The sequence below is a fragment of the Alosa sapidissima genome, chromosome 8 (genome assembly GCF_018492685.1).
Source record: "Alosa sapidissima isolate fAloSap1 chromosome 8, fAloSap1.pri, whole genome shotgun sequence".
Taxonomy (NCBI): Eukaryota; Metazoa; Chordata; class Actinopteri; order Clupeiformes; family Clupeidae; genus Alosa; species Alosa sapidissima.
In genome coordinates, this window is record NC_055964.1 from 35544790 (window position 1) to 35562971 (window position 18182).

The 18182-nt window shown below is 40.0% G+C and overlaps 3 protein-coding genes across 5 annotated transcripts in view; 2 read left to right on the forward strand and 1 right to left on the reverse strand.

Moving 5' to 3' along the window:
- Positions 1–18182, forward strand: part of LOC121715131 — a 315706-nt gene that overhangs the window by 79395 nt on the left and 218129 nt on the right. The gene's annotated exons all lie outside the window — the stretch shown is intronic.
- LOC121715170 (major histocompatibility complex class I-related gene protein-like) overlaps positions 1–18182 on the reverse strand; it is a 90648-nt gene that overhangs the window by 46379 nt on the left and 26087 nt on the right. The window lies entirely within an intron of this gene.
- Positions 7768–13628, forward strand: LOC121715192 (hereditary hemochromatosis protein homolog). Of its 2 annotated transcripts, none has more exons than XM_042100646.1 (5): positions 7768–7952; positions 8339–8626; positions 10911–11067; positions 11492–11539; positions 13609–13628. In XM_042100646.1, exons 1-3 carry the CDS (start codon positions 7826–7828, stop codon positions 11039–11041), a joined length of 546 nt encoding a protein of 181 aa, XP_041956580.1. In that variant the 5' UTR covers positions 7768–7825; the 3' UTR covers positions 11042–11067; positions 11492–11539; positions 13609–13628. The 2 variants fall into 2 exon arrangements, with proteins under 2 accessions (XP_041956580.1, XP_041956579.1); XM_042100645.1 differs by lacking the exon at positions 13609–13628 and adding an exon at positions 11654–11666.

Below are 18182 nucleotides of genomic sequence, written 5' to 3' on the forward strand. Positions count from 1 at the left end.
TGAATTGAAGAGTTTTAGTTTAAGTAAATACTTCAGTGTTGTTCAGTGATTTAAGCCATGTTCAGCTGGTCTTGGGTTTGACATTTAGTGCATGTTACGGATACACGTTGAAAGAAAAAAAAGTCTTAAACGATGACAAGGTTACTGCTGTTCTGATTGAACTGGTGCCATTTTCCTCTTTTATAGGCACAGAAGATTCAGAGAAGATTGAAGGCATCACACCATTAGAGCCAGAATCAACTTGAAAGAGAGAGGACTGCTATGACTTCAGCTGTGAAACCATAATGTGGAACTGTTCCAAATGAGAATTCTGAACTTGAGTGAAATCGTTTTATTGAAAACATAATTTTGTAATTATATAAGGACTGATTGAATGACATCCTTGAGAGGGTACTAGTTACCTCTCAACTCTAGTACCACTACAAACACTCTCAATGAGCTATTCTAATCTAGACTCTAGTAACTACCGCTGATGTAACATAGATTTGATATCCGTTGATGTGCCGTTGATATTCATTGACCTTCAATGTGCTGTTGATTGTAGAGAGGTGGACCCCATGTGCCCCCACGTGATGGTGTTTGTTTGGATTTCTTTTGTGTTCTTCTTGTTTACAGCTCTGGCTCCACCTGCTGTCTGATTAAGGTATGACAGTGAAACGCCAGCATCACAACTTTGTACACTCTATTCCCGTTATATATAATACTGAACTACACACAGCTACAGTGCTGCATGCTAAAGGACAGGTGTAGTCAATGTTCAGTTGCTATTTCATAATGTGATATGTTTGTGCGATTGACAATTGAGTGCAAATTTAGCAAACTATTTGCATGAAGCAAATCTGAAGAAGAATTCAGGTGATTTGGGTGTCATTTCTGAAAATGAGCCTCATTGTGTGGGAACAATTGATGTGAACTATTTACTTCTATATGCATTACTTTAGCTACTGAACATTATACACAGAGGTAAGCCTATGTTATTTTCTGTTCAAAACACTTTTTTATTTTTTTATATTTTACTATTAGGTTAAGTAATGCAGATATGTATGTAAAATGTGATGCATAATAATTATTGTGTGCACATGTACAGCTGCAATATCATGTTGTTTTGGTTGACACAGTTTACACTGTTTATTATTTTACTTTACACATCTTTGTTCACAAATCCTTGATGGGAAAATATGATAATTTGCACTGACATCAAGATGCTGTTAACATTTGCACTTATAAAAAGAAGGCTATATTTTAGCGATCTGAAATGCCTGGTCATAGACAATAGGTTTAAGGCGTGTGTCCAGTCCACAATCAAATGTGATCAGACCCCGGGTGCATTGTTAAAAAGGATTGTTCTTATGTTTCAGGTAACTGGTAATGTAATGGGTAGAGAAAATGCCTATATTAGTTTTATTTTTTTTAAAAACAGTCACCCCCTCCTATTTTTGTCATTTTATTTAGAACTAAGCTAACATTTTCATCTATTTTACTTCATGCCTGTAGATGGCACTGTGGCGCTGTTGCACCATAGTGGGTAAATGGGGAGACCGTAGCTCGAGAAATAAAGTTTGAGCAAGTTGACATTTTTCATCTCTTCACTTCATTTAACCCACAGTGCTATCCAGCCTGTGGCCTTGCACCCGCCCAGATTCCCTTAGGTCTGAGGCCGGTAACAGTAACACTATACTCACACCCTGAAAACACAACACTGACAAAATGAAAATACACCTTTGTATGTGTGTGTGTGTATGGAAATGTACTTTAAAGCAATACAAGAATAATCTGTGAATATGCACAATGTTTTATTCAATTCAACACGAGAAACACACACAAAGGGGAAAAACGTAATCAATGAATGGACCTGGCCGTGGCGCAACTGGCTGGGGCACCTGCACCGTACGCCGGCGACCCGGGTTCGATTCCCGCCCCGTGGTCCTTTCCGGATCCCACTTCCTGTCATTCTCCACTTTCCTGTCAATTAAAGGCATAAAAGCCCCCCAAAAATATACTTAATCAATGAATGGACTCTTGTAATGACCATCAAAAAACCTGATTACAGAACTCAGTGACTAGTGACTACTTATTTAGTGGCAAATGTAGACTATGGGGCAGAAGCCTTAGTCCTTTTTGTGAGATTATTTAGAAAAGGTAATAGAAATAGTACACACATCAAAACCAAAAGTTGTAACTTACCATAATTTGACACCAATCACACCCCTTTTTCTGAGAGAATCTGTCCCTAACAAATAAGCCACAAATAAATAATTCATAAACACACTCAGAGAGGGACTAAGGAATAAAATCAAACACTACCTCACCTGTAATGCCTACTCACGCAAACACACACAAGCACACAGACATACACATGCACGTATGCACACACATACAGTACGTACACACACATGCATATTTAGTCTTGAGTAAATTTGGCTTTTCAAAATCACTGCAGACTTTACCCCAGCTATGGTCTAATAAATAAAAGGTTTTATTACAAGCAGGTTGTTGTATTATCTTACGAATGCACAATTTATAGTCCTCATAAATGTCAAAGTTCAGAGCATGCCTCTGCTATTGAACTGACTGAATGTTTACAAGATTGAAGATTTACAAACACATCGGACAGGACAAGAATAGCTGAGAAGCGGAGCAGTTTTTCATATCCGTTAATTTGTTTTATGCAGCAACTACAGTGCATCAGCATGAACAAATGCTTAATCCTGATCTACTTTCTCTCCCGTTATGGAGGGGTGAATTCAGGTGAGACTAATAATCATGTCAATCATTAAACGTCATCTTTTGTTTTTACATTCATAAATACTTATCTTCTTTGCCAGTGCCTTGCACCGAACATTTTAGATGTTTTGTAGGAAATTAACAAGCCTACTCAGTATTGTGATGGGATAATTAATTAAACTTTTATCAAGTTATGACAGCCATGTCTAGCCCACCTTTTTCACATTTGCCAGTGGCTAACAAACGCCTGCATGAAAACAAAGATGTCTGAAAAGGGTGTGCTATCTGTTCATGTTTTTAGCTGCTAAGACTATTCAACTAGTAAATGTACAGTTTGTTTCTGAGTAGCTGAGAATGACCATTTCACAAGTCCAAGTTCCACATTTTTTGAAAAGTATATGTTCATTTTGAATTTGATGCCAGCAACACATTTCAAAAAAGTTGGGACAGGGGCATGTCTACCACTGTGTTGCTTCACCTCCTCATTTAACAACAATCTGTAAATGATTAGGAACCGAGGAGCGTGAGAATGAAATGGAAATGTCTTCACAGAAACTTGGTTTTAATGGAGTGCCATCTGAGGTCCCAAATACCACCACCATCCAGTGTTGTTTTTCTCTCAAAGACAAATACTGTACTTTTGACTCCACTACATTTGAAATACGAGCATGAAGTACTCGTTACTTTTAACCAAGGCTTTGAACTGGTTCACGAAACGAAAACGAACTTTTGAACCTGTATGTGGTCACATGATGAACACTAAAGAGAGAACATAGGAACACTAAAGAGGGAGCACAGGGAGAACATACAGGGCTGCCAACTTTTCAAAAAACCTTGGAGTGAGATTTGGTGGGGCCAACCAAAATGTTGCTGCGGAAATTTTTGTTTGGCTCATTCAGCATTATACCGTACAGTAAAAAAAAACGTACATCAGTAGTTCTCAGGTGTAGGGACCAGGCATGGACGGATTATGAACTTTCGGGCCCCTGGGCCCACATGTATTAAGGGCTCCCCACTAATTGTCGCATATGTGGAAGGGGGGTTTGGGGGTCCTCCCCCAGAATTTTTTTCATTTGTTTGATGTGATTTCCTGTATTCTGCTGCATTTCGGTAGCTTAGAAATCTAGACACACCCTAGCGGCAGCAAATTACATTTGCTTCCAGGGCTAGTCTAGCAACTCTCCGTTGGCTTGTGAGCTCGAAAAATTAAACTTCTATCAGGCCAATCAAATCGTCTATAGAGTCGTTAGGGGGGCATAACATAATGATTGATGGCAGAGTTGCAACGGTTTGGCTTGAATTCCCTGCTACTTGAAAACAAAGAAGATGGATATTACTGTTGGCCAACAGTGTGACGCGAGTTAAGCTTGTTTTGAGATGGCAAAAGTTTGAACTAGCCAACTAGCTCCGCTGGTGGGAAAACGCATGGGACTCAGTGCTGTCCTATTGCGTGCAGAGGGAATTTGAAAGACAACCGATTATCCCGCCCCTCGGACTGAGCACTGCGAACGGTGAGTGCCCAGACCCTACATTTTAATGTGGGTCTGGCTCGTCAGGCTAGCATTTTGGGGATGGCCAATACATCTGGCCAATAAATTCAATCAGATTCATAGCCTACATCCTGATGTGTTGATATTGAGGCAATGATTCCATGCAAAGGCTTGGGCTTCAGGGCCCCCTGACACCTTGGGCCCCTGGGTCTGGGCCCGGAAGGCCCGTGCAGTAATCCATCCCTGGGACCAGGGTCCCAGAGTTAAATGAACATTGTTAACAAATGGATCTAGCCTACTACTAGGACCATGGGCGTCAGAGGCATTGTAAAAGTGGGTGGGACATTTCAGAGGGTGGGTATGGGGGTCCTCCCCCAGAAAAATTTTTTTTGGACTAGATGCAATTTCCTGAATTCTGGTACATTTTAACAGGTTATTTAGATACTTCTATATAACAAAATAAAGCCAGCCTACGAAATTAATAAAAAGTAAATCATGCATAATTTAAAAATAACTCAATATATAGGCTACTTGGCTACGCAATAAGGTTTCCATTATAGCACCGTGGACCTTCAATGAACGCATGAAAGGTTTGTTTGAAATCCCAACACTCTTTCAACTACATATGTAATAGTGATCATCAAATACCTCCCCAGATTTCAGTGCCCATCAGTCCCAACATTTAACAATATAATCAAACAGTCCAAAAGTAAATTACATATCAAACTAAACCGAAAATGTCATGCTTTTGAAGGCCTACCAGTATGCCGCTCCAAGAAACGCCTGTCTCAAAAAAAAACCCGCATAAGAAATAAAGGGCTGTCTCGAATACAATCCTGCCCCTAAAGGCCTGTACTTTGTCTTAAGACCCCGGCCATAATTTGAGGATTTACAGTATCTAAGTAGACAAACTGGCTTCAGATATCCAACAGAGTGAATACGAGATTGTGCTGTCAACAACAGTCGCTGTGGTTAGTGATGTGATGCTGTTAATGGGGAGTTTTACATAGCCTAGTGTAAACCTATAGGTTATTATTTATTTGGCGTACCTATAAGGCTTTTTACCTTATCAAAAGTGAGGGGGACGACTGATCTCTTCAACACTGTGGGGGATTTGGCGCTTGTCACTGTGTGTGTGACAGAAGAGGAATGGGAGAATGCGTGTAACAAAAAAAAGAGTTTATGAGCGATTTACGCGCAAATGGGAGAATCCAATGAAAATGACAATGAAGCACTAAACAGATGCTGAAAACAGCATTGGTATTTCGCACGGCAAAAGTGGGGGGGTCCAAACTAACAATTTTAAAAAGTTGGTGGGTGTTTTGTAAGAATTTAAGAAATGTTTGTATATTTTAACTTTTAAATGCATCAATCAGGTGCACTTTCAAAATAAATTCAGAGGTCAGACTCGCTTATTTTTATGGAAATATTTGTGCTGTAGCCTAAGCTATTTTGCACTTCAGAATTATAACCATGCATTCACAGGTGGAATAGTTATGGTGATATTGCAATAAGTTCACAACCACAAAAACATATGCTACATTTCACAGTTCAGAAATGTTCAAAAATGTGTGTACATTTCAGCACTCCATGAAATTATGCAGAAGTGGTCACCTGTGTTATTCAGCTAGTTCATTTAAGATAATATATTGGTCATTGTAATGGCCATAGCCTATAGCCTACATGCTATTCCTTTTTCAGGATGTACCCATATCTGCATGATGTGAATGTTTGCATATGGCTTATGTCAGTCAGGCTTTATATAATATTTGTGTCTCTTTATTTGATTTTCTTCATATTTTTGCATTAATTTTGCATCACTAGGAAGCATGCCTATATAAATATATTCATTTAAGTGGGATTGACTGGAACCTGACAATATACAACATGATAGTGGGATAATCTATGGCTGAGCAATTTACAAAAATGTATGTAGGCCTACTGACAAATAGTTTACATTAGAATACATTATAATTTCGCCCCAATGAGGCTATGTAGAAATGTGTTGCAATTTCAAAACCGGATTACTCAAGAACCACTTATTGCACAGAGGCATGCTTTATATCCTCGTATTCGGTATGGTTTGCTGTTTATTATGAGTGATATTTGGTTTGCCACGTGTTGTGTGAAGGGTTAGTGAGATATTAAACCGAGAGTAATGGGTGTGCACTGTGTGCAAAATGCAAATATGATTAGCTAAATTGCACGTCGGTTCAATTATAATTTTCTCGCGAACCATTTATCACAGCAACTTGACACTAATATCATTGGAAAGCTTAGATTCCGCTCGATGTGTGATATCATATGTATAGGTTTAGTTGAGTTGAACCTCATCTGCCAGGTATTTGACCTACCAGGTTGACACTTCAGCGTGAAAAATACTCAATAATACTCAAAGCATAGCACTACCTGAAACGCTCCTGGGATGGCTTCTGAAGTAGCCTAGCATCGCAAATGAGAGAACATTTAGAAAATTCCACAGACAGGGGGTGCTCTTGAACCCTCTCCCCGTCTCTGAAAGCATAACGTTGGCTCAACAGGTAGATCTGTAGATAGGCTAAACTCATTTTTCAGGCATCTGACCGACCGGGTTGACACTTCAGCGTGAGAAATCGGGGGTGTGGCGTGTGAGTGTGTGAAACTAATCAAATGCGTGTGTCTCACGGCCAATGCGTGAGAGTTGGCAGCTATGAACATAGGAACACTAAAGAGGGAGCACAGGGAGAACATAGGAACACTAAAGAGGGAGCACAGGGAGAACATACTGTAGGAACACTAGAGTAGAAAGAGAGCACAGGGAGAACATACAGTAGGAACACTAGAGTAGAAAGAGAGCACAGGGAGAACATACAGTAGGAACACTAGAGTAGAAAGAGAGCAGGAAAACAGGGGAGAGAGAGCAGAAAAAGTACTGCCCTTTCACGCCAACACCTTTATTTATCAAAAGTGTTCTATTACATATAACCTTTGAGTCCCATTTTAGACATTTGCTGTTATAATGTGTCGGTCAGAATTGCCAAAGCTCGTGTGTTTTACTCACTCAATTGTTTTTTAATTAACACCCTGTAATGTGCCTCCATCCCAAACCCTGCAGGTTCTCACTCCTTATGGATGATGACAACATACATTAGAGGAAAGACTCCATTTCCAGAATTCACCGGATATGTGATGCTGGATGACATTATATTCGGATACTATGACTCAATCGAAAACAAAATAAAACACAGAGACATCAGTCCGGCGTCTGTCAGAGGAGCGGACACAGATGATATGAGTTTTGTTGGATACTTTGTTGGATATGTTCATGGGAGTATGAAAGATCGAGCTTCTTATCTGAAGAACTACTTTAACGACACAAATGGTAAGCTCATTGATATAAAATTTAAGAGGCATTTCAGAGTAATTGTCTGTTGGACAGTGTTCAAATGAATCTTTTCCCCATTTTTTTCACAGATATTTATGTTTTTCAAAGAGTTGCTGGATGTGAGCTACTAGACGATGAGTCCGGAGGAGTGATGATCAGTAAAGATGCTTACAATGGCGATACTGTAGAAGTCGACCATTATGATGTTGACAATGATGCTCTTCGCATTGAACGGAGGTGGTCAAATATGGAGAATGAGGGATGGACCCACAGTATGGACTTTCCCTTGCGGTACAGAATGATATACCACCCCAACTGTATCAAATTTCTCAAAAAGCATCTAGCCAAAGAAAGGAATCGTGTGCTGAAAAAAGGTATAATAATTGATTGATTGATTTCCACAGACCCAGTCAGTTCATTTCTGTCAGTGAAAACAATAAAAGTTTTTTAAAAACACATTGGCCCTTATAACAAACGTTACAATACATATATAAATAAAACAGTGTAGAGGCATACAGTCATTCTCATTGGCCACGATTGCAAGGGCATACGGTGCAGCATAGTAATTTTTAAAAATTGACCAAGAATTGGAAAGTTGGAATGTTAAATTCATGGAATACAATCCATTGGGCCAAAGTATTTTCCTGTACATTTGACATTTGTACAATACTTTGTGTTGTGTTGACACATTTGGACAGAATTACTCTCTATTTTTTTATTTTGTTTATTGTGGTCAAAACATTTTGTTTCTCTTCTACAGTTAAGCCCAGAGTCAGGCTCCTTCAGAGGGTACTACCATGCTCTGCAGGTGTTCTGTTGACCTGCCTGGCCACAGGTTTCTACCCCCGTCACATCAACCTGACCCTGCTCAGAGACGGCCAGCCTGTGTCTGACCACCAGATCACTGGGGGGGAGCTGCTACCTAATGGAGATGAGACGTACCAGATGAGGAAGAGCCTGGAGGTCAGTGCAGAGGAACTACAGCATCACCACTACACCTGCACAGCTGAACACCTCAGCCTGGACAACAAGCTGGACATTGATTTGGGTATAACGGGTTTTGAGATGACATTAGCTCTGTGTTAAAATGGTATTTGTATTCAGTGTCCAGGGTTTCCCGCAGCACTTTGCGGTCAAGGCGGCCGCCTTGGCAAAACAAGCCTGCCACCTTAACTACGTCGTCAAAAAAAAACAAAAACGTGTTACTCTGTCCTGTTTTCTCCCTTTCATTCCAAACCGTGACCAACGCCAATCTCCCTTCTCCGCAGAACGCATTAAAAAAAATAAGAAACGTGTCATGAATCGAAAAATAATCAGATTTTATAATCTTCACATATGTGATATGCCTCCGAATCAGAGCTAGTGAGCGGAGCTGAGTGGTGCAAATATCTCGCTCCTCGTTTTCAACAATAAGTCAAATCGCGAACAGCCACAGCTCCGTTTAATTGTCAGGTGTGATGAAATGCGTTCATATTCCACTTTATATGTCATAAACGTTGCAGGCCTATGGAAAGGTTTAGTGGTAGGGTTGTCCAATGATCAAGTTGTTGCTTCAATTTGTGTTTTAATTTATGCGACGCACCGATGCTGGGTTCATCCGTTTGGCGCAAGTTTAAAATGTTTAGCCGACTGCGTGATTTGTCATTTTCGTTCTAGAAGTTCCACTTTTCATGTCATGAATGTAACATGCCTATGATAAGGCTTTGCAGTTGTCCAATATGGTCAATCTATTGTCTCAATTGTGTTTCATATGACGCGCAAAAGCTACATTCATGCATTGTTTTGTTCCAGTTGAAAATGTTTCTGCGTAATTTATCAGCTGTGATCAAATGCGTTGAATAAATTCCTGTTTTATGTCATAAATATAACATGCCTATGATTAATGCTTGTATGGTGTATCTAATCTAGGCCTCTCTTATGTCAAATCAACTTCGCTTTGCCACCCGTTTTTTCTGTGCCCACCCATTTGAACATTTCTGGCTACGCTATATACTGTTAGAAAGGAAACTGATAAGTCAGCGTACTATTCCTACAAAACAACTAGATACTAACAATGTAGAGCAAGAATAACCATGTGGTGGTGACACTGTTCCAGTGTGTAGGGGAGATAGCAGGTGGTTGGACTGTATATTACACTATTAGGTTGCGCCGTTCAGTTTTCATGGAACACAATCAAGGAGTGCCGGCCAGAGCACTACTTAAGGCCTGAAGATGTTGAATGGGGGGTTTGGTTGGAAAGGATGACGCAAGGCGGTTTGAGTAAAGTTCTTCTATTGAACTGCAGTATTTACAATACATGGGTTTGGATCTGCGTTTATGTGCTCGCGTGATCCTAAACACAACAGAAATAAATACAATAAATCAGATGCTGTCTGTGGCTTTACTAATCTCTTCACACCACACTAAGCACTATTCCAATCATTAATACACATAACTGAGGTAGATTAACTGGATTTACATTGGCAGCATGTGATCTAGGCAGGTTCGACACCAGGGGCGCCTGCAGGAATTAATGCTATGGTACGCACACCTGACCCATCGCCCCCCCCTACGCGTATGCTTTCTAAATTATTAACTCCATCCCCATCAACGAACTTAGGCTATATGGCCAATATTTTTGAAATTTGGTTTTATTCTTGGTTTTTTTAGTCTTGGTTTTATTACCATTAATAGTAAAACAGTGCAATTACCAAAGGGCCCTTGAAATTATCTTTTTAAAGCCAAGGAGGATGGCTTGTAACGATGCTAGTTGTCAGCTCTGCCATAAGTAGTGACTGATCACATTTGCACATTTTGTTGTTTTGCACTTTCTTTTGCACTTGTTCTATAGTTTGTAATAGTCTTTGTTAAAATTGCACAAATTACACAAATATTTTGAAATATTTGTATACTGTTGTATAGTTTGTTTGGTGTTATTACTGTTCTTTGTGTACAGAGTCTGTAGTGTATCGCACAAACAAGACACCAACACCACCCCCGCCCCCACACCGGTCGGACGGCAACCGATACAAGACCCCCCCACCTCCCCCCCGCTCGGACGGCAACCGATACCAGACCCCCCCCCCCCCCCCGACCTACGACCTACCACCTTGACTAACACATTTCCTGCGGGAAACCCTGGTGTCTCTCGTCTCCATTGGTTTAGGTATTGAATGGACTGGCATAGTAGGAATATGCTTTAAAGTGAGTTGGGTATTGAATAGACTTGCATATAGGAATATGCTTTAAAGTGAGTTGGGTATTGAATAGACTGGCTTTTAAGGAATATGCTTTAAAGTGAGTTGAAACTTTTGATGTGCGTGTTCAGTGTTCCTGATTTGCTTTTTTGGCAGAGCGAGATTGGGACTTGGTAACTACACCCATCATGTCCTCTGCACTGGTGACTGTGTTGGCTGTGTGCTGCCTGGTTGGAGCTGGTATCGGGGTCATTATCAGGTGGAGGAGGAAGTGTGCAGGTAAATAGTTTGCTGCTAAACTGTAGCAGATTAGGTACAATGTTTTGCCTACTCCATTCGACTAACTGGCTATTATGCCATCTTGTCTTGACTGTTGCCACGAGAGAATGTTTGGAAACTTAATATCGAGTTTTTCCTCCTCTAATGTGGGAGAAAATATTCATAATATAATTTACTTGTAAACCAAAATATGCAACTGCATGGGAATTTCTAATATGTATGTGCCACTGTCTGTCTATCTCTCTCATAATGGGCCCTATTTTTGACCTGGAGCATGGCGGAAAACAGGTTATTTTCCCTGTGCAACGTATACAGTAAACTGTTATTTTATAATATGATTTACTTATTGTTTACTTAATTACGTGCCACTGTCTCTCACCTCCACACAGTTTTTGAGATGCTGTGTTCAGTATCACAACAGATCTCTTTTCTGACTCAATTGTGTCTCTGTGTTCCAGATAAGGGCTCCCAGACTGCTGTGTCGAGTAACTACTCAGCTGCCTCAAGTGAGTATGTCAAAGAGAGAATAACAACACTCCACCACCCTCAACCGCACACTGCAGTCAAAACACCAATTAAACACACAGCTCCGCTGATGTAAACATCAATTAAACACACAGCTCAGCTGATGTAAACACCAATTAAACACACAGCTCAGCTGATGTAAACACCAATTAAACACACACCTCAGCTGATGTAAACACCAACAGCTCAGCTGATGTAAACTTGTTTCACCAATTAAACACACAGCTCAGCTGATGTAAACTTGTTTCACCAATTAAACACACAGCTCAGCTGATGTAAACTTGTTTCACCAGTTTCAGAGGTTGTGCCCTGTGGTTCAGTGTGTGTAGATCATTCTGCCCTCAATATCTGACATTCTCATGTCATTCTTTCAGTATGAGCAGAAGAGTTTGAGTTTGTTTTATAAGAGTTTTAGTTTGAGTAAATCAAATAATTCAGTGTTCAGTGAATTAAGCCACATTCGACTGGTCTTGGGTTTGACATTCAGTGCATTTTGCAGATACATGTTGATAGAACAACGTTTTAAACCATAGCAAGGTCACTGCTGTTCTGACTGAACTGGAGGGTATTCCATCAACCTCGCTAATGAAGGCGGCGCTTAACAGAAATAGCCTGGCTTGAACTAGCGTAGACTTTCACTTGGGGCTGAAGCCGTTCCATTAACTAAAGTTAGTGGCATCTTGGCCTCGTTTATTCAAGCGCGGTTTAGGTCAGCTTCATCTCTGCTCGTGCACGAGGTAGAAAAGTAGACCAAAACAGTAGATTGAGGAAAAGAGGATTTATGTCGTAAAATTAAGACAATACTACACGATTTCTGTTCGATTTGCAAGCGCCCTCTACAGGATTTTCATCGAAAGTCATCAAATTTAACATCGAGAGAAAAAAATCGATAGGCTAGATAGATAGTTGCCTACAGAAATTGGAGAATAATGAAAGCATAAATTTAAAACAACAATGCTAATGGTTTGAAATCAATTGCGAGTTTGATTGTCTTCACTCAAAACGAGTGAATAAATAAATATAAACTCAAAAACAACTTTGGCATAATGGCTATTCAAAACTATCTATACATTCTTAGATTAAAAGGGTTCACTCTAAATTATTGTCTAGGTGTAGGTGGTCATAAAATCAATGAGTATCAACGTAATATAGCATATTGTCTCTCACATGTCCCAAAGTGTTTGAAAAATATTTATCTAAAATGCAATGGGTTTTAATTTGTCATTTAGGCCTAATATTTAATCTGTGTAGCACACAGTTGATTTGACATTCATGAACAATCGTCAACACATGAAGCAGTTTTAATTATTAGCTGCCTATAGGCCTACAGGCTACAGAATTATCCTACGGCTTGCATCAGATATAATATAGCCCACTGGCATAGCATAATTTACTGTCACTGAACAGCCTACCAAATGTGCATGACCCTTTATCAACAGTAGGACATGTCTTTCATTAAAGAGTTTAACTAAAAATGGTATTTTCAAGGTGATAAGCTATGTAGCCTAAATACTTCGCATGGGAAGCGAACCTGTGAACACGCAAGAATATAATTCCTTTCCCATGCTGTCTCGCTACGCGTTACACCATCACAGAACGTAAATGACACAGAGTAGCGAGTTTCCTCGAACCACACGCATGTCAAGTGAAAACATTTTAAGTCGCATAATCTTCATAAATTCTTTGGAGCTAGTGAATGTGTAAATCCATGCTTGGTGACACTGTCGGAAAAAAAAACATTTCTAAGTCTATTTTTGAAGTTGTAGTCTACAGGTGACGAAAGCACAGGTTGACGGAACCATCTTTTTGGACTCGTTTTCTGACTAATTGTTTTTTTTTTGCAACACAGCTTAATTTAGCTTGAAAGTTAACCTGCTACGGACTAGGTTAGTTCTATAAATTCCCATAGTTAACAAGCTGGGATTCACGTTAACCTCACTAATGGAACGGAACTCTCACTAAAATTAGCGAGACTTATCGAAATAAGCCAGGTTTGGCCTTTAGCGAGGTTGATGGAATACCCCCCTGGTGGCATTTTCCTATTTTACAGGCACAAATGATTCAGAGAAGGCTGAAGAAATCACACCATTACAGCCAAAACCATCTTGAAAGAGAGGACTGCTATGACTTCAGCTGTGACATCCTAATGTGGAACTGTTCCAAATGAGAATTCTGAACTTCAGAGTGAAATTGTGTAGTTGAAAACATATTTCTGTAATTATATGAGAGGTAGTTGAACCATGTTGCAGTGATGTATTTGAAATCCATGAGAGAGTAGTTATCTCTCAACTCTAGTACCACTACAAACACTACACATGAGCTATTCTAATCTAGACTCAGTCTAGTAACTATGTAATGTTGAATTTAGAGAGGTGGACCCCATGTGATGGTGTTTGTCTGGATTTGTTTGGTGTTCTCCCTGTTTATAGCTCTGGCTCCACCTGCTGTCTGATCAAGGTATAACAGTGGAACACCTGCATCACAACTGTGTCCTCTCTGTTCCCATGGTAACATACTGAACTGCTACACCTTGCTACGCGCAGTGATTGTGCTGCATGCTGAAGAGGATAGTCAGTGTTCAGTTGCTAATTCATAATGTGAAATGTTTGTGAAATTGAAAATTGTGTGTAAAAGCAAACATTTGCATATAGCAATCTGAATATGCTTGTATATGCATTGCGTAAGCTACTAAATATTATCCTATATTAGTCCTATATTATTTTCTGTTCAAAAACAAAATGATCAGTTTTTAAGAAAAAAATATATTTTACAATTATGTCATGAAGCAGATGTGTATGCATATCAAAATGTGATGCATATTATTGAGTGTGCATATATGTACAGCTGCAATATCATGTTTATTGTTTTACACAGCTTACACTGTTGGTTTTATTTTACACAGCTTTGTTCAAAATCCATTAAAGGAAATGGGATCATTTGCACTGACACCAATACATGTATGTTGCTAACATTTGCACTTATAAATAGTGTCTCACTGGAAGAAGGAAGTGACAGTTACAATCTGTTCAGTAAAATGCTACAGGATGTGATGAAATGACCACTAGTTTGAGCTACAGTGTAACACAAAGAACAAATGGTTCTATAGCTTGGTTGCAGTGGCACCCTCAAAAGATTCTTTAGCCTATAGAACCATTTTAGAGGGTTCAATTATAAGAACCCTTGGGGTTCTTTCATAATCAAGAAAAGGGTTCTATATATAACCTTTCAAAGGTGCAATTAATATCTCAAACCCTTGTTGGTCACATTTTTAATAATACTTAGGATAATGATAATTAGGGTTGCAAAGGGGCGGAACATTTCCGGAAACTTACCATGGGAAGTTAAGTTGGGGAATTTTGGAAATATTCCAAATTGGAAACTTTCATGGAATTAAAGGAAATTATGGGAATTAATGGGAATTTACGGGAATTAACTGGGAATTTGCATATGAACGCACCATAGGTTTCCTTTATGTCTAGCAGCCTATGCCGATTGCTGTGTGCATATGATTGACATATGTGCAGGGTAGAAATTCGACTGAAATTGTATTAAAATCAGATTGTTTTAACTAATATTAGACTGCAAGATGGGTTTTTGTCCACTACATTTAAGTTCCCTGTTATAGACTAACTTGCCATATTAAAAATTCCCAGTTTATTCTCATTAATTCCCGTTTATTCCTGTTAATTCCCATATATTCCCGTTAATTCCCATGGAAAGTTTCCATCTTTGAAAATTCCCGAAATTTTGCAACCCTAATGATAATTAACAATACTTCAATAATTAATTATCAATAATTTCATAAAGCATTTATACCAATCCGTGAATTAGTGAAACACACTCAGCACACAGTCAACACACAGTGGGGTGAAGCACACACTAATCCCAGCGCAGTGAGCTGCCTGCAACAACAGCGGCGCTCGAGGAGCAGTGAGGGGTTAGGTGCCTTGCTCAAGGGCACTTCAGCCGTGCCTACTGGTCGGGGTTCGAACCGGCAACCCTGCGGTTACAAGCAGGGGCGCAGCTACCCATTTTTTGAGGGGTATGCAACAACAAATTGGCGAAAAAACAACTAAAGTAAAACAAAAGGCCACATTACACATTATTATTTTTTAAGAAATTCTGCCGATTTGAACTTGAAGTATTGTTAAATGTCGCATTGTCACTTTAAGAGAGTCTAAACGGTTCTCATAACGTCCTTTTGCCAGCTGTTGCTCACAAAGGATAAGGCTGATCCAACTCTAGCCAGATCCAACTATCAGAATGGAATAGGCTATGTTTCAATCGGCATATGCTTAGCAAACGCTAGTTAGTCTGTTAACATCAATATTTGCAAGCCTCCAAGCACAGACGTCTCACTTTAAATCCTACCTGTTGCTTTTCACCATCCACTTATTTAACTGCTGTCGCATCCCTTGACATGCCATCTCATTTTCCCTTTCTTTTTCTATTTTTAGCCCCCGACAGCTTTTTCGCTGTATCCATCTTTTTCCATAGACGAAAACTCACTACTCGTACCTGCTCACTCAGCGCTCACGGCGCCCCCACTCCCTCTTCTATGTCAACATTCTATGATGGAATCTTATGAGATAGGGCGCCTACTCTAGCCTGTTAGTCCTCTAAAATGTTATTTAACATTGAGGAAATGCAGAAATTATTATTATTATTTTTTTTACCATCGCTTTGGCGCCCCCGCGGTGCCCCTATGCGCCGCATATAGCGCATACCCACTTTTTGCGCCACTGGTTACAAGTCTGAGGCACTAACCAGTAGGCCACGGCTGCCCCCAACTAGTAAAGGCAACCAGTACAGACCAGTATAAAACAGGACTGCTGAGTACAGGCCACCAGTAGCCTAGAAATCTAGACGCACCCTAGCTGCTAGGGCTAGTCTAGCAACTCTCCGTTGGCTTGTGAGCTCGAAAAATTAAACTTCTATCAGGCCAATCAAATCGTGTATAGAGTCGTTAGGCGGGCTTAACATAATGATTGATGGCAGAGTTGCAACGGTTTGGCTTGAATTCCCTGCTACTTGAGAACAAAGAAGATGGATGTTGCTGTTGCCCAACAGTGTGACACGAGTTAAGCTTTTTTTAAGTTGGCAAAAGTTTGAAATAGCCAACTAGCTCTGCTGGTGGGAAAACGCATGGGACTCAACACTGTCCTATTGCGTGCAGAGGGAATTTGAAAGACAACCGATTATCCCGCCCCTCGGACTGAGCACTGCGAACGGTGACATGTGATGTAGAACTTCATGACAGCCCACAGGGGGCGATAGACCCTTACACTACACACACAAAAAAGGGAAGGAAAACAGGCCTGTATATCAATACTGGCAAACTGACGATACAAACAAAGATCATAAAAGCACAGGAAACAGATGGCCAGCTTTCATTTGGCAATCTGACCAACAGATTTGGTTTCTTCTCACTGCTGCTGATATGTATTTCCCACGCATGCACACATGTAGGTGTCATACAAGAATAGTTGTGATTCCAGTGGCATCTCACTTGGAATAATGACTTTGATCCCCTCTGAAGCAGATTGTATCTCCTGTCTGTGTCTCTTGGTTTAGCAGACGGCCTTATCCCCTCTGATTGTACTTCCTCTGAGATCTCAATAAGATTTAAGGACGGGATATTAGATAACATGACTTGTGTATTACATATGTCTACACATTTTGTAAACACGTTTCGCTTACTTATTGCATGGTATTGCATATTTATGGGGCTCTATGGGATTCAAATATGCTGTTGACAGCCTAGGGCTCTATTTTAGCACTCTAAGTGTCTGAGTGGACAATCTAAGTGTACTATGGCATTTCCCATTGGACTTGAGAAGTGTGTAGCCTAATGTAGCCTAATAATAGCATACTGCTCTCTGTTGATGGTTGAACAGTTGTCTTTTGTTTTAATTTTCATCAGTAGATATAGAGAGAATGAGCAACTAGAAATAATTCTAACATTAGATAGACCCCCCCTCCCCCCCAATATCAAGACATAACTTGTTAGGCTACAGTAATATCACTCACTATTGTGCAATATGATCACTTGTTAGAAACCGGAAAATGGTATGCTGGGTTAAATATCTGAAGTGGAGTGAGAGGTCAGATGATCTCAGTTAAAGGACAATGCTGGTGATTTTTCACACAGATCTCTGTTTCTCGAGGTCACTGAGTACTGTCGGTACGAAAAAGTACACACTTAAAGGGATATTCCACCATTTGGGGAATTACTCATTTTCCACCTTCCCTTGAGTTAAACAATTGATTTTTACCTTTCTCCAGTTCATCTGGCCGTTCTCTGAGTCTGGCGATACCACTTTTAGCGCCAGCCTAGCATAGATCATTGAATCGGATTAGACCATTAGCATCTCGCCCGCTAGCATCACGCTTAAAAGTGAATAAGATTTCCGGTAATTTTCCTACTTAACACTTGTCTCTTCTCAAGAGAGAAAGTGTAATAAGACTAACGGAAAATGAAACGTGGTGATTTTCTTGGCTGATTTGATATGGAACTATACTCTCATTCCAGCATAATAATCAAGCATCAAACAGCACAATGATATCACGCAGCACCTGAAAATAGTCCCTGTAGGCCAGAGGTTCCCAAACTGTGAGGCGCGC